General features: G+C 60.6%; 1 protein-coding gene across 1 annotated transcript; it reads right to left on the bottom strand.

Annotated features, from left to right (window-relative positions):
- Nucleotides 1-9,317: 9,317 nt before the first annotated feature.
- Nucleotides 9,318-10,810, bottom strand: LOC120883649 (uncharacterized). Its single transcript, XM_040287121.2, has one exon. The coding sequence runs from the start codon at nt 10,389-10,391 to the stop codon at nt 9,714-9,716; it is 678 nt and encodes a 225-aa protein (XP_040143055.2). The 5' UTR covers nt 10,392-10,810; the 3' UTR covers nt 9,318-9,713.
- Nucleotides 10,811-14,298: the final 3,488 nt, after the last annotated feature.

The following is a 14,298-nucleotide window of genomic DNA, read 5'->3' as shown; positions in this document are numbered from 1 at the left end:
CGGTCACCCCTTTGGTCCTGTGTTGTGAACTGTGACAGTGCAGCCTGCTGCGTGTTCTCTGTCCATTATCTTCCCGAGTCGGGGATCTGGGTCCTTCCAGGTTTTGGCTGGGAGTGATCCCGCCACCGAAGATGCTCCTGGTGTTTTGCGGGGAGTGCCGTTACTCAGCTCTCCACCCAACACCCTGCTGCCCCTGGTCCTAGAGGAGTCTCAGCCCCCCACCTCCGTGAGTCCCAGGAAACTCTGCTTCTACCCATGAGGCACCGTCCTCAGTCTCCCTCCTTCTGGAAAGTGTGTGGGGAGGCGGCCTTTTGTGTCGTCTGCATGTTGGTGAGTGGAACGGGTCACTGTCCTCTGGGCACGTGTTCTGGAGAGCGGCTGCTTCTTAAAAACAGTCATTTCTGTTCCTGTGGACGTGGAGAAGGGTGTGGACGTGGAGAAGGGAGTGGACGTGGAGAAGGGTGTGGACGTGGAGAAGGGAGTGGACGTGGAGAAGGGTGTGGACGTGGAGAAGGGTGTAGACGTGGAGAAGGGTGTGGACGTGGAGAAGGGTGTGGACGTGGAGAAGGGTGTGGACGTGGAGAAGGGTGTGGACGTGGAGAAGGGTGTGGACGTGGAGAAGGGTGTGGACGTGGAGAAGGGAGTGGACGTGGAGAAGGGTGTGGACGTGGAGAAGGGTGTGGACGTGGAGAAGGGTGTGGACGTGGAGAAGGGTGTGGACGTGGAGAAGGGAGTGGACGTGGAGAAGGGTGTGGACGTGGAGAAGGGTGTGGACGTGGAGAAGGGTGTGGACGTGGAGAAGGGAGTGGACGTGGAGAAGGGTGTGGACGTGGAGAAGGGAGTGGACGTCTGACTCTGGGTCCCCCCCCCCCCCTGTTGGGGACTGTGGGGTGGTGACCCTTAGGTGCCGGGGTCCTGCCCCAGCGGGGTCCAGGGAGTCCTGAAGGATGAGTGGCGTCGGCGAAAAGATGAGACAGGAGTCGTTCCGTTGGAGCAATCTCCAGAGAGAGAGAGCGCTAATGCAGCTTTCTCCGGGTCATCTTTTATTACGATTTTTCTCACCATTATAGATTCACAATACGTCATTGATTATACAATTTAAAACTTTGCCGAGACATGACATTTCCTTAACCATGATCGGGGGTACAAAAAATGTGACATTAATTTACATTTTTCCAGAATATGACCTTCAGTTATGTAATTATTAAAAGTACAGAATCATTAATAAAATGCATCACTAATTTACATTTTTCAGATTTTCCCAAGATTTATATTTTTCCCAAGATATGTTATATTCTTAACTAATGCCAAGCTACGTAACCAGACTCTAAGTCTCCTAACCAATCATTACCTAAAGTACACTTGTACTTTATTTCTAATCTAAAATTCCCACCTAAAAAAGTCCCTTTAAATCTTATATTTAAAACATCCTAAAGTTTATGAATCATTCTTAAAACATATCAGAAACCTGTACAACTAAAGTCTTAAGAATTTCTAAACTTAAGAATCTAAATAAAATGATATTTCTAACATTATTCTAAAACGGTGTCTCATAAAGCTGTTTTAATTAATTCCTAAATTTATTCTCATAAAACTGGTTGAGCTTTCTCAAAGAGTTTCTTTGTTTCTCAGTCAAGGTGCACTAGTTCTCATATCTTTATAATCATCTCAATAGAAAGTAAGTTCTATTGAGATGATTATAAAGATATAATCTTTATAATCATCTCAATCAGTCCACTTTCCACCAATGTAAAGTAAGAAAGGGTTTATAAAAAGAGAGGAATATATCTTTATATGTTTTAACTTTCCTAAGTGTATAATATAACTTTCCTTGATCAAAAATGAAACTGCATGTGGTGAACTTTGTGAAATAAGCATACTGATTAGGTTTTCTAAGAGGCCAGAAATATGGGCTTGGGTTCTAGTTGATATGATCAATGTGGCGCCTAAAACTCTCATGACCTTTCAGAGGATGACTGTTGTCCCTTATCAGGTTTGTCCACAATGTACTGAGATAGAAGCACAGCCTCTGCTTTGTCCTTGATGTGCTGGAGGGAGGTAGAACAGCCTCCAAGGCATGAACTGCCTGTTCTGTTCTAGCCATCTGGAATTTAACTTGTTTGGCATTTAACATGCTCATGCCTCCTGTCAGGAACATCAGCATGAAAATGCAAAGTCTCTTGGGGCCTGGGGATGCGGCTCAAGCGGTAGCGCTCACCTGGCGTGTGTGCAGCCCAGGTTCGATCCTCAGCACCACATACCAACAAAGATGTTGTGTCCGCCAACTAAAAATTAATATATAAATTCTCTCTCTCTCCTCTCTCTCTCCTCTCTTAAAAAAAAAAAATAGAAAGAAAATGCAAAGTCCCAATTACATAAAAAAGGGTCTCATGGTTTCGGTTACCCACCAACCAGCGTGGCTTTGCCACATTCATCCTCACTGTGACCCTGTCCAGACAGTGGGAGGGCGGCTTTGCCAACACTTTTTCTCACTGTGACCCTGTCCAGACAGTGGGAGGGCGGCTTGGCCAACACTTTTTCTCACTGTGACCCTGTCCAGACAGTGGGAGGGCGGCTTGGCCAACACTTTTTCTCACTGTGACCCCGTCAAGACAGTGAGTGGGGGATCGCCTTCACCACTTAGGAACCGTCTCTCAGCCAAGCCAAGATGGACGTGCTGGTCAGTGCTCTGCCACTGTGACCAAAGGCCGACGAGGACGACTTTAGAGGAGGAAAGGTTCATGTGGGGCTCGCAGCTTCCGAGGCCTCTGTGCCCGGCGGCTGACCACTCCTCAGGGCTTGAGGGGAGGCAGGACACTGGGCAGGAGAGCAGCTGGGAAGGGGCTCCACTCACCAAATACACAGCCCAGGGCAGGCCCGGGACCCTCCTCCAGCCACACCCCGGCCTGCGGCTGCCACCCATCGTCCCTGTCAGGGGACCATCGCGGGGGTGGGCTCACGGCTCCCATAACCCAGTCGATGCCCCTGAAACTTTCTGGCGCTATCTCCCGCCTGAGCTGAACCGACCATCCCCTGGCCCCAAGGCTGACCTCACCGTGCAGAGCATATTCAGTCCTTTGCCAGAGTCCCCGGGGCCAGCGGTTCCGGATTTCCCGAGAGCACAAGTCCAGACTCTCTCCTGGGGTCCAGGGCCAACTCTCAGCCTGAGCTGAGCAAAGGCGAGCGGCGGGGGTGCTGTGCAGGACGGTGCGCAGTGGACACTCCCCAGCCGCAGGGAGCAGGGCCTCCCAGGACGGGGCAGGCCAGGGCAGCCAGAGCCCAGCTGGGCAGACAGTCCTGCGGCTCCAGCGGGCACCTGGCCACAGGGCAGGGTGGCGTTGGCTCCGCCCTGTGTGCGTGTGGTGGCATCACGTGGCTTCTGCTGGCTTCTCTGCCTGTCCCTGAGCTTCCCCAGGACGAGGCCCCTGCTGCTGGCACGTCTTGACCTCAGTGGTCTCCGCCGAGCTTCCTGCCCACCCTGGCACGTCATCCTCTTGGGGGCTGCCTGTGAGCTCCGTCCCTCCCAGGCCTCCTTTGAAACCTCGGTGGCCCCCATGGCCCCTCCAGACCTTCCTTCCACAGAAGCGGCACCACATGTCGATGCCCAGGTCTGCGGCCATCTGGGGCAGTAGCCACGCCTCCGGGAAGCTGGCTGCTGGGCCTGGGGGGCCTGGACAGCAGGCGTGTGAGCCGGCTTCCTAGCCCCTGGGCCCGGCTCTCTGCTCAAGGGAATTCTTACTTTTACTGCCTTGGGCCGGAGACGGGTGTGACCATGGCGACCCCGGGGGCCTCCCGCCACCCTTCCTGCTGTCCCCAGGTAAGCGCTCAGCTGCGCCTTCAGTGCCGTGGCGCCTGCACAACCACAGCTCCCTCAGCCCCAGGTCTCTCACAGTTTTCTGGCCACGTTTGGGTTTGGGATGTTTCTGCTCCTGATTGTCACAGCAAACCCGACGACAAGCTGCCAGCACTATCCGTCCCCCACCCGAATGATGCCTGCAGAGTCCCTCCACCAGTTGACCAGCTGCCGTCGCTAATGGAGCCCCACGCAGTCTCAGGACGAGGGCAGGGCGTGCAGACTTACTGCCCCCCCCCCCCGCAGCCCGTCCCCGAACCCCCCGAGCTCCAGGTCTGCTGAGCTCCCCCAGAATCACCGCCTACACCCAGCTTGCGGCACCCTGAGCGTCTCCAGTCGGCATCACCGACCTTTCAAAGTCCCTCCTACGGTTCCAGAAGCTCCGAGGCTGCTGAGCCACAGGTCAGCTGGCCACAGTGACGACCCCGTCCTGGTCACAGCTTCTCCTTACTCAGCTTTCTTTGCTGCTGTGACCAGAAGACGGACCAAGGACAGTTTTGGAGGAGGAAATCCTTATCTGGTGCTCACAGTTTCAGAGGTCTCCATCCACGGACGGCCAGCTCCATAGCTCCGGGCTGCAGATGAGGCCGGACAGCTCAGGACAGGACACCAGGAAGCAGACAGACAGACACCCTTCACCAGGGACAAAATGTAAACCCAAGGGTAGCTCCTAGGGACCCACCTCCTGTGGCCACTACCCGCCCCCTCCAGCCACCGCCCTGCTGGTCCCTGTCAGGGATGGGTGCACTGTGACTCGGCCAAGGCTCCTGACCCGTCCCCTCACCTCTGACCTTCCTGCAGTGTCCCTCACATGAGCTTCTGGGGACACCTCATACCCAGACCACATCACCTCCACCCAGTGGGTCCTACACACAGCGTTCAGAGGCCACTCATGGACGGGGGGTTCACGGCTGTGAGACAGTCCCTTTTGGTCCCATCTGGAGAGCTTAGAGGACCCTGTTCAGCGGGGTCGCGCCACAGCGGAGGGCTGGGCCGGGGCTTGCCCCACTCCCGCCCGACCTGCCCGGGGAGGCCAGTCTCTGTGCGTGCACCTGTGCGGTCGTCCTCGGTCCCCCCTGGGGGCGTGTGCCCAGGACGGTTCCCTGTGGGCAGAGAGCCTGGCCCTGGGCGGCTCGTCCTGAGGCTCGGAGGGCGGCTGGTGGGCCGAGGCGTCTCTGGGTGCCCGGGACAGGTCCTGTGCTCGTTCCCTCCTTCCGCATCATCCTGTTCGTCAGTCTTGGCTTCGGTGGCCCGAGGGGCCTGTGCTCTCAGGCCCAGGGCCACCCCAGACCGTCCAGCGGCAGCTGTCTGCAGTGGCCCTCAGCTCAGGTCGTGCTGGGGTCTGAGTTCCTGGTACCCGACTTGTTTTCTTGGTGTGAGGTTCTCTCTTTCTGAGTGGACGCGTGGTCCCCCGTGCATTGATGGACGGCACAGTCCTCCCCCCTGCTCACCCAGGGCTGGGGTTCACGTCTGGTGCCTATTCTGCTTCAGGCTCCGCCCGTCCCTCGATCATCGTAGCGTCACCTGTGGTGCCACCGGCCCTGGACCTCAGGGGACTCAGGGAACACTGTGGTTCCACGGGGTTTAGAATCTGGGCAAGGCTGGCAGACGCTCTCCCACGGAGCTACACCCGGCTCCACCCTGGGCAGAGTCTTTACAAGAAAGGAAAACCACGTTTTCCTGTTTTTCTTCAAGTAAGATTGGAGCTCAGGCACTGCCCCAGCTGTGGGCTGCCCTGGGCCACGTGGACATCCCACCGGTGCTGACCGTCCGGTTCGAGTTTGTGTTTCCCTTTCTGTTCTCTGTGTCTTCAGGCCCTTCGCCAGTCAGAGCCATCTTCCATTTCCTTGGGTAAACTTATCCTTGAGATGTTTTTTCTTTTGTGGGGCTGGGGATTGAACCAGGGCCTGGGCACGCCAGGCCAGCACTCACCAATGCCACATCCCAGCCCTCCTAAGTACTTTTTTGCTGTCGTGGGGACTATTGATTCTGCTTTTGGATGGTTTTATTGGGAGTGTGCAGAAACGCCACAGGTCTCTATGTTGATTTCAGGACCTGATCCTCACTGGCTTTGTTCATGAGCTAAGGCAGGTGTGTGTGTGTGTGTGTGTGTGCACACGTGTGCATGTGTGGGGTGCCCTCGGTGGTGCTGGGGCAGAGTCCAGGGCCTGGCAAACGCTCTCCCACAGAGCTACACCTGGCTTCGTCTTCCAATGGTGTAGATGCAGATTCCCCCACAGCGAGCTGACCATGGCCACAGGTTAGAGAGGCAGCACCCCACGACCATGTGAGTTCCAGGGAGGTGGCCCTGCACCCCGTAGGAATGGCCAGGTGGGACGTGCCGCAGTGCAGCTGGGCCAAATAACCGGGAGGTGACAAGCGACTTGAAGGTTGAAGTGGGAGCAGAGGTATATATACCTAACTGATTGCACACAGCTTGACTCAATCAGCATCATCTAGATACAGCAGTCAGCCAAATAGGAATCCCCACCATCTAAAGGGCTTGGTGGCGTTGCTTCACAAATCAAACCAGGTGCCATCTTGATTTGACCACGGCCCCCAACAGGGACGCACCTTATTCACATAGATGCACATGAAGCATCTAACCACCCAACGTCCACTCCTGCTGAAGTCCATGTGGGAGGAGATCCTCAGCCTTTCAGAGGCAGCTGCGACCACTCACAGCCGGCCTCAGGACAAGCCACAGCTGTCCCTGTGGGGCCAGGAGAGGGCGGGAGGCCTCACCACGTCTGTCCCCCAGCGCTGGAACTCCTGGCCGAGCAGTGAGACAGGAGGGGAGAGGGGCGTCCACTCGGGGAGGAAGCGAAAGGGGCTGTTTGTCGCCCCCACAGTTCCCACTGGGCGCTGAGCTCCCCGTGGTCAGTCCCTGTGCATCGAGTGGACGATGGGGCTTTCTTTCCTGAACAAATGCCCAGGCCGGTCATTGTCTTCCTGATGGAGATGAAGTGACAGACCAGGTGGAGTCCCCGCTGGGCTGCGGGGTCCAGCTGGCCGCCTGTCTGGCTCTCAGGTCCTGGCTGCCCATGCTCCTGCTCTTCTTTGTGGCCATTTTAGTGGCCATAGGTTCCTGGGAACCTTCTCATCTAAAATCCCAGTTGTGTTGGCGTAAAGACACGATTTTTTCTCATGATCAGACATTTTTGTCTATTTACAGAATAGGATAGTTTTGATATTTTGTTATCATTTATTTTCATATATTTAATTTGATTTGCTTATTTCTCTAAGATTTTCCCTGGTTCTGATTTTGGTAGGAGTTTAAAAGTGCAGTCTCTGGTTTTATGCATCTTTCTTTCCATTTGTCAATGTCTCTCGGCGCCTCCTGGACCTTCTCCTCCGTCTCTAACTCCGTCCTCTTCGCTCGCTGGTCTCTGAGCGTCTTCAGGACCCACTGCTCTCCCAGCCCCAGCTGCTGAGCACAGACCCCATTCATCCCGATTCTGAGCCGCGATGATTTCATTCCCCTCAGCCCGGAGCCCCTCCCAGCTCCTGGTCAGGCGACCTAGGCTGCGGCTCCGCGGCACCTGCACCTCCCTAGATGGTGTTCCCACGTTTCAGCCACAGGAAGACAGAACCGGGGTGCCCTGCACAGGGTGCTCCTGCACAGCCAGCTTTGCCCGTCTCCACCCTTGTGGCCCCGAGCCCTGGAGGGCACCGCCAGGCCGGGTGGTCACCCGCGGCTGTTCTGATAGTCATACAGACGTCCATGGCGTTGACCGAGCTCTGGGTGGTGTCGTGACCTTTGAACCGGCCTCACTCTGTTTCCATCTGCGACACCTGGCACTGAGATGTGCCCAGCGGGTGGCTGCCCAGGCGCTGCCCCTTAACCGCCCACCGACTCACTCCCTGTGGTGACACACTCTCCCCTGCAGCGGGGCTGTGCCTCTCCATGTCCAGGGTGGGAATCCGGCAAAGCATTGGATGCACACCAGGAGGCTTTCCTACGAGTGCAGCCCCAGAGCGTGGGACCCGCCAGCGCACTTCCCAGATGGCAGCCTTCCCGGGAGTGGGCCTCGCTCACAGGCCTGTGCAGCCGTGCCCACCTCCACACCGCTGCCCCGGGTCCACGCTCAATTGTGTTTTCTGAGCTTGGTGAGGCTGACCGTCGCTGGGGCTGAGTTTTGACTGTTGGGCAAGAATTGCTTATGGCTTCTGTGAATCGCTGACTCCCTCCTGGCTCATTAACCGTCTTCACGTCTTCCTTGTGGATCTGAACCGGGGTCTTGGTCAGATCTTGTACTGCCAGGAGCTGGCATCTCAGTGGCTCCAGGCCACGAGGCCCTTCCTCCTGTCCAAGGTCAGAGGTCCCTCCGCTGCCGGACATCCCTGGGTGACAGCAGGAAGCCAGACCAACAGGGAGTCGGTGATCCTAGAGGGGAAGGCGAGGGGCCGAGCAGGCAGGACAGGCCTGGCGCACAGAGAGCTCTGGGCTGGGTCCCCACGGGTCCGAGCTCCCGGCCCGAGCTGTGCTGCCCGCGGGGTGTGGTTGCCGCAGTCTGGCTGGGCACAATTCAGGAGCCACTTGTCAAAAGAAACTAACTTTATTTTTAGAACCACAAACGCCAAACAAAACAGCTCCTCAGGAAAAAACCCTCAGAGCCCAACTGCCACCACCGGCTTCCACAAGCCTCTCACCCACACCAGCCTCTCCACCTCCCACAATCCTCCTGCTCCTGAGGCCGATTGGCTGGGTCGTGTGGGCGGAGCCAAAGAAGTCCCCCAATGAGCAGCTCCGTGGTCTGAAAGGGCGGGAAAATGGCTCAATCAGCATCACCGCAGAGGAGCCAATCAGCTAGATGTTGCTGGGGCCGCTGTGAGCCAATCATCAGCTGGCAGTCTGAAGGGCAGGGAAACAGCCCAATGAGCATCACCGCAGAGGAGCCAATCAGCTAGATGTTGCTGGGGCCGCTGTGAGCCAATCATCAGCCGGCAGCTGGAAGTTTGCTGGGGCCCCTTTGGCTGTGGCTCTCAACAGTGGTCTCTGGGTGAGCCGGCTGAAGACGCAGACCCTCTGCTGCCAGCCTCAGTGGGGAGCAAGCGTCCAACCGGGTCATTAGTGCGGATGGTTCAGGCCAGGGGGGCAGAGAGGTGGGGACCCTCCCCAAATTCACATTCTCAGAGGCCAGCCAGGGGTCAGCTGTGCCAGCAGCCCAGGATGGCTCTCCTGCCTGGTCTGGTCGGGCATGGGCCTGAGGCACTTGCCTGCTGGAGTGGGCTGGGGCAATCACTCCTGAAGGGGGACCCTGCCCAGGGCAGGTGCCCTCAGGTCAGACACCCTTGGTGTCCCAGAATTCATGGTTGTCCCTGGGCACCAGGCTTGGGGTGGTGCAGGCTTCACAGAGGCCCTTGAGGGGGGCAAGGGGGGGTGGGTGCACCTGGGGGTGGCCCCGTGTGGGACGGCAGGAGGCGCTCACTGAACGACAGAACGGCTGACTGCGTGTTCGTGGGAAACTTTATTGGGGCGTCCCACAGGCTCCCAGAGTGAGGGCCAGAGGGGGAGAGGCTCAGAGCCCGGGGAGCAGCCGGACCCAGAGCGGGCAGCGGGGGCTCTTCGCAGGCCTGGGGTGGGAGGGCTGAGCGGCCAGCTGCAGGAGAGTCTTAGGCCACATGCGGCTTCCGGCCAGCAGGAGCCGGATGGCCTTGCTGGGGCTGCCGTCCACCTGGTAGTGCAGAGATGGCCATGGAGGGACTGGACAGTCAGTCCTTAAGGGATGGAGCTACCCAAACAGGAGTAGGAGGCAGGTGACCACCAGTCCCTGCAGGCTCAGGGGGGGACACTAGTACAGAAGCCTGGGTGCAGGAGGCAGTGGGCTCCCAGCTCTGGGTGGCCCAGGAAGAGCACTCAGCAGCAGGACCTCTGGCCCAAGGAGACACTACAGCAGGCCGGGCGGGAGCAGCTGGGGCGGCAGAGCAGGGACACGCAGGAGGCCGGGCGGCAGCAGCTGGGCTGGCAGGAGGAGGCACAGCAGGAGGAGATGGGCACGCAGCAGGCGGGCCTGCACACGGGGCGGCAGAGCAGGGACACGCAGGAGGAGGGTCTGTAGCAGCAGACGGGCTTGCAGCAGACGGGCACGCAGCAGGTCGGCTGGCAGGGGGAGGAGCTGCAGCAGTCAGACTGGCAGCTAGACTGCTGGCAGCAGGAGGAGGAAGCCTCAGAGCAGAGGGGCACACAGCACACGGGCTTACAGCAGACGGGCTTACAGCACACGGGCTTGCAGCAGAGGGACACACAGCAGGACGGCTGGCAGGGGGAGCAGTTGCAGCAATCAGACTGGCAGCTAGACTGCTGGCAGCAGGAGGGGGTGCAGGAGCTGGTGCAGACTGATTGGCAGCAGGGTCTGGACACACAGCTCACTGGGGTGCAGACAAGGGTCAGGCAGGGGGCTGGGGCACAGCAGCTGGGCTGGCAGCAGCTGGGGGTGCAGCAGGGGGGCTCACAGCAGCTCTCTGGGCAGTCGTCCACCTGCCAGGAGGAGTCGGGGCAAGAGCTGGAGCAGACGGACATGGTGGAGGCGGCCATGGTGGGTGTCCTAGAGGAGGAGGGTGGGTGGGTGTGTGGGTGGGTGTGTGGGTGAGTGTGGGTGTGTGTGGGGAGCTCTGGGCTCTGGCTTTTATACCTGCCGGGTCCCTGTGGTCCCCAGCCCACAGCCTCTCCTTCCGTGTTGCTGGGCCGGCTCCTGGCCGTCACAGGGATGCTTGTTTACCTGGGAGGCTGTCCAGCTCGTTAATGTCCTGCCAGCGTCGGGCCCTGGAGCGGGAGTGGGTTCCGGGAGCAGTGAGTGCTGGGGTGTTGTGTGTGGGAGGAGCCTGGCCACCCTGGGCTGTGGGGCACCCTCCAGCCACTGGACAGCAGCTTCTGGGCCTGTCTCCCTTGGAGGGAAGCCTGGGCACAGAGGTGTCACCTGTGACTCACACCCCTCCCCAGGGCTCGTCACCACTGCAGGAGCTTGGCACCTGTACTGAGCACCCAGAGTCCAGGGCGCCTGGTGCCCTGCCCGGGGCCTCATGGCTGTGTGGAGCTGGACAGCCTGAGCCTGCCCTGAGCCCTGCACAGGTCCTCATCCCTCCACCTCTCCCTGCCTCCTCCCTGTGGCCCTGTCCACCCCATCCCTGTGCCTGGGGGCAGCAGGCCTCCATCCTCAGGCCAGGATGGTGGGCTGTGCCCTCTCCGCTGGGGCACCAGGCAGCCTCCTGGGCCACGGGTCCAGGTTCTGAACCTGCAGAGCCCAGTGTGCCGGCCTGCCACAGCCTTCCCCTTCGCCCCTCTGCTGCCTTCTCTGTCTGCTCCGCTGACCCCCAGGCTGCCCAGTGGCCTCCACCAGCCTCTCCCACCTGGCCTTCCAAGCCCTTCTCCCAGCCCTGGGCTAGGTGGCTCCCCAATGCTGCTACCTTAAAGCAAGTCCCCGGCTCCACAGAGCTCGGGCCGGAGGCCTGCCGCACGCCGGGAGAGCGTGCCCTGCGGTGTCCTGCCACCTCTGGTGCCCTTGCCACCCCTGGCCACGTTGTCCTCAGCGAGCAGCTGGAACCTGGAGACTGTTTCTGCCCGTTGAACCCGTGCTGCTGACTCGTTGGTGGTCATCTCGTGGCCAGCAGCCCAGTAGCTGGGCTCAGCCCACGTGTCCCCGTAGGTCACTCTGGCTCTGGGGCATCGGCTGTGCTGCGGCTTGTGTCGGGGGCATTGCAAACAGGAAGGTCCCTTGTACCGCAGGAAAAAGCACCAAAGGGACCGTGAGGAGGACGCCCGTCGGGAGGAGAGCTCAACTGGAGGGCAGGGTGGCCTGTCCCCTGCGGGGCGTGCTTCTCGGAGTCTCGTGTCCTCCCTGCTCTGCCAAACCCACAGAGGACACAGAAGGGCACAGTCCTGACCCGACTTGCCAATAAATGTCAGGGGAAGCCTCAGAATGCGCAGCCCCCGGTGGTCCTGCCCGCCGGCTCCTCTGCCGCCCGCGGTCCTCGCGGGTCCACCCACCTAGCCACCATCGGCCTGTGGCCACCGCCCGTCTGTCACGTATCTGTCATGTTTACCCCTCTCCCTGCTGTGCTGCTCTTCCCGGGCCTGTCCCTGTCCCTGACGTCCATCGCTGCCAGCCGTCTCTGCCCATGTGCCCCCGTCCTGTGTGGTTCAGGCCCGGACACGCGCACACCCCGCACACCTGGCACGTGTGTGTGCGCGTGCGGAAACGGAACCCAGGGCCTGCGGAGGCCGAGCGGTGCCCTCCCGCTGAGTGGCGCCGTGTCCTCGTGCCGGTCAGGGTGCACCTAGGTACCCCCAGTGTCACAGGGGCCTCGTGGTCCTGGCGTGGCCGGGAGGGCCTGGCCTGGGCCGCCCAGGGCCCTCTGGGTTTTCACTCTCGGCGTCCAGGCGAGGAGCTCGCAGCCCCGGTCAGGCCACGTCCCCGCTCCCCGAGGAGGCCCCACGGGGGCCCACCCGGCTCCTGTGGGTGTGGCAGGGCACAGGAGTGTGGCGTGTGGCGGGCCACCTCCTCGCCCCACGAGCCCTCGTGGGCAGTGGCTCTGGGCTTCCCTGGGCCTTCTCCAGACGCACCGTGAGGCCCTCAGGCTGCTGCCCGCGGTGTCCACGTAGGGCTGCGGGGAGGCTTCGTCAGGACGGTCCCCTCCTCTCCCAGGGCTGCACCTCCGCTTGGTCACGTCCCCCGTTTCCTCTCAGCTCCATCTGGCCGTGTCCCCACCCCTCACAGTCCCTCCCGCCTGGCCACCTGACATCAGGCCACCGGCCGTTCACAGGTACGGTCCTCGCGCTCTCTAGCGACCGCGTCCTCCGTGGCCCCGCTTCAGTGTGATGCTGGAAGTCCCCATCGTCACCTCTGCTTTCTTAAGCTGCGTGACCCTCAGGTTTCCTGGCTCGGAGCCAGACGACTGTGGGTCTGTCCTACTGTCTGGGTCCTCGGCCTGTTTCCTGGTGACTGTGACTCCTGGTGGCCTCTCGGACATGGCTGTGACGTCTCCCGAGCTCGGGTGGCTCACGTGGCTTTCTGCTTCTCGGTTCCCCCCTGCCCAGCGTGACATCTGCCCACGCAGTTGGGGCGGGGCTGCAGAGGGCTCAGGTTCCGTCCAACCCGCCGCCCCCTGGGCTCTGCTGCCCCTCAGCCCAGTGCGTGGGCCTCCCTCGCCCGGGCTCCCCTCCACCCTCAGTGTCCGGCCCCCAGACCTGAGGTGGATGCGCTCCACCAAGGCCCTGTCCCAGCTGTCCTGAGCAGGGGTGTGTGGGACACAGTGCTGTCACAGACGGTGGCTCCCAGGGCAGCCGATGCCGTCTGTCAGTGCCTGGACCCCAGAGGCCGGCCAGCCTGCAGAGCACCCCGTTGTCTCCTCCAACCTGCACGCAGACGGGTCAGCCCGCAGTGAGCTCCCCGCACCCCTCCTTCTTCCTGTCCAGGATCCCAGGGGTCCACCCCCAGAGGAGACGGGGCCTGGCGCCAGGCACCAGCAGGCCCTCAGTCCACCACCGGCCTGCTCCACCTTGTGTGCTGGGGACCCCTCCCAGGGCTTCAGGGTCTCCCCTCCCCTGCTCCTGCCTTTCCAGCCGCGGGGGGCGGGAGGTGAGCCGCGTCTTGGCCACACACGGAGGGTCCCGTGGTGAACGCAAAGGGTTTGACGCATTTCTCAGTGACAACCAGAAGGACCTGGTGGCTGGTGGCTGTCAGTTGAGAAGTCAGGGACCTCGGTTCTCAGGGGTCCAACTGGGGACCCAAGGGACCATCCAGCGACCCAGGAAGTGGACAGGAGACACGAAGTCTGCCCTTGCTGTTTGCATGGGGCTCTTTGGGGCTGCAGAGGAGGGCCAGGCGTCACAAGCGTCACAGCCACCCAGCTGGGTGCTGGTCAAGGCCCCCGAGGGGGGAGGCTGAGGCAGACACTGGGCTGAGCCCGGAGGTCAGATGGGCTGCTGGTGGGCACTGCCCAGCGAGGGGGCCTGTGGGGACAAGTGCTGCCGCCCGCTGCAGCACGGGGACTTCCTGCACCAGGGAGCACCAAGTCCCTGCTAGAAACGTCCACCTCACAGCCCTCCGACAGCCCTCCAGCCACCAGCCAGGGGCGACGGGACGGTGGGCTTCTCTGCTGGAAGCTCTGGTCAGTTGTGCCTCCCCCACGGGGCCAGGGAAGGGTGCGGGGCGTCGGCTGCCCACGCAGGCCCAGGGCCTTTACGAGCTGAGCTGCACCTCGGAGCCAACAGCACGCGGAAGCTAACGAGGGCTCGCGTCCTCACCACGGGGAAGAGGGCGCTGCGGGCCAGGCAGGGAGCCCTATAAAAGCCCCGCAGCCTGGGCTGCTCACACTCACACACACTCACCCACACACTCACCCACACACCCACCCACACACCCACCCACACACTCACCCACACACCCACCCTCCTCCAGCACACTCACCCACACACACACCCACCCTCCTCCAGCACACCCACC

Source organism: Ictidomys tridecemlineatus, chromosome 3 (assembly GCF_052094955.1).
Source record: "Ictidomys tridecemlineatus isolate mIctTri1 chromosome 3, mIctTri1.hap1, whole genome shotgun sequence".
In the NCBI taxonomy this organism is placed as follows: Eukaryota; Metazoa; Chordata; class Mammalia; order Rodentia; family Sciuridae; genus Ictidomys; species Ictidomys tridecemlineatus.
Note: the sequence above shows the minus strand (reverse complement) of the source record. Positions and strands in the feature narration are given on the sequence as shown.

Bases quoted from the DNA above. Each gene is read 5' to 3' on its own strand.
- LOC120883649 (XM_040287121.2), bottom strand. From the start codon at position 10,391: ATGGCCGCCTCCACCATGTCCGTCTGCTCCAGCTCTTGCCCCGACTCC.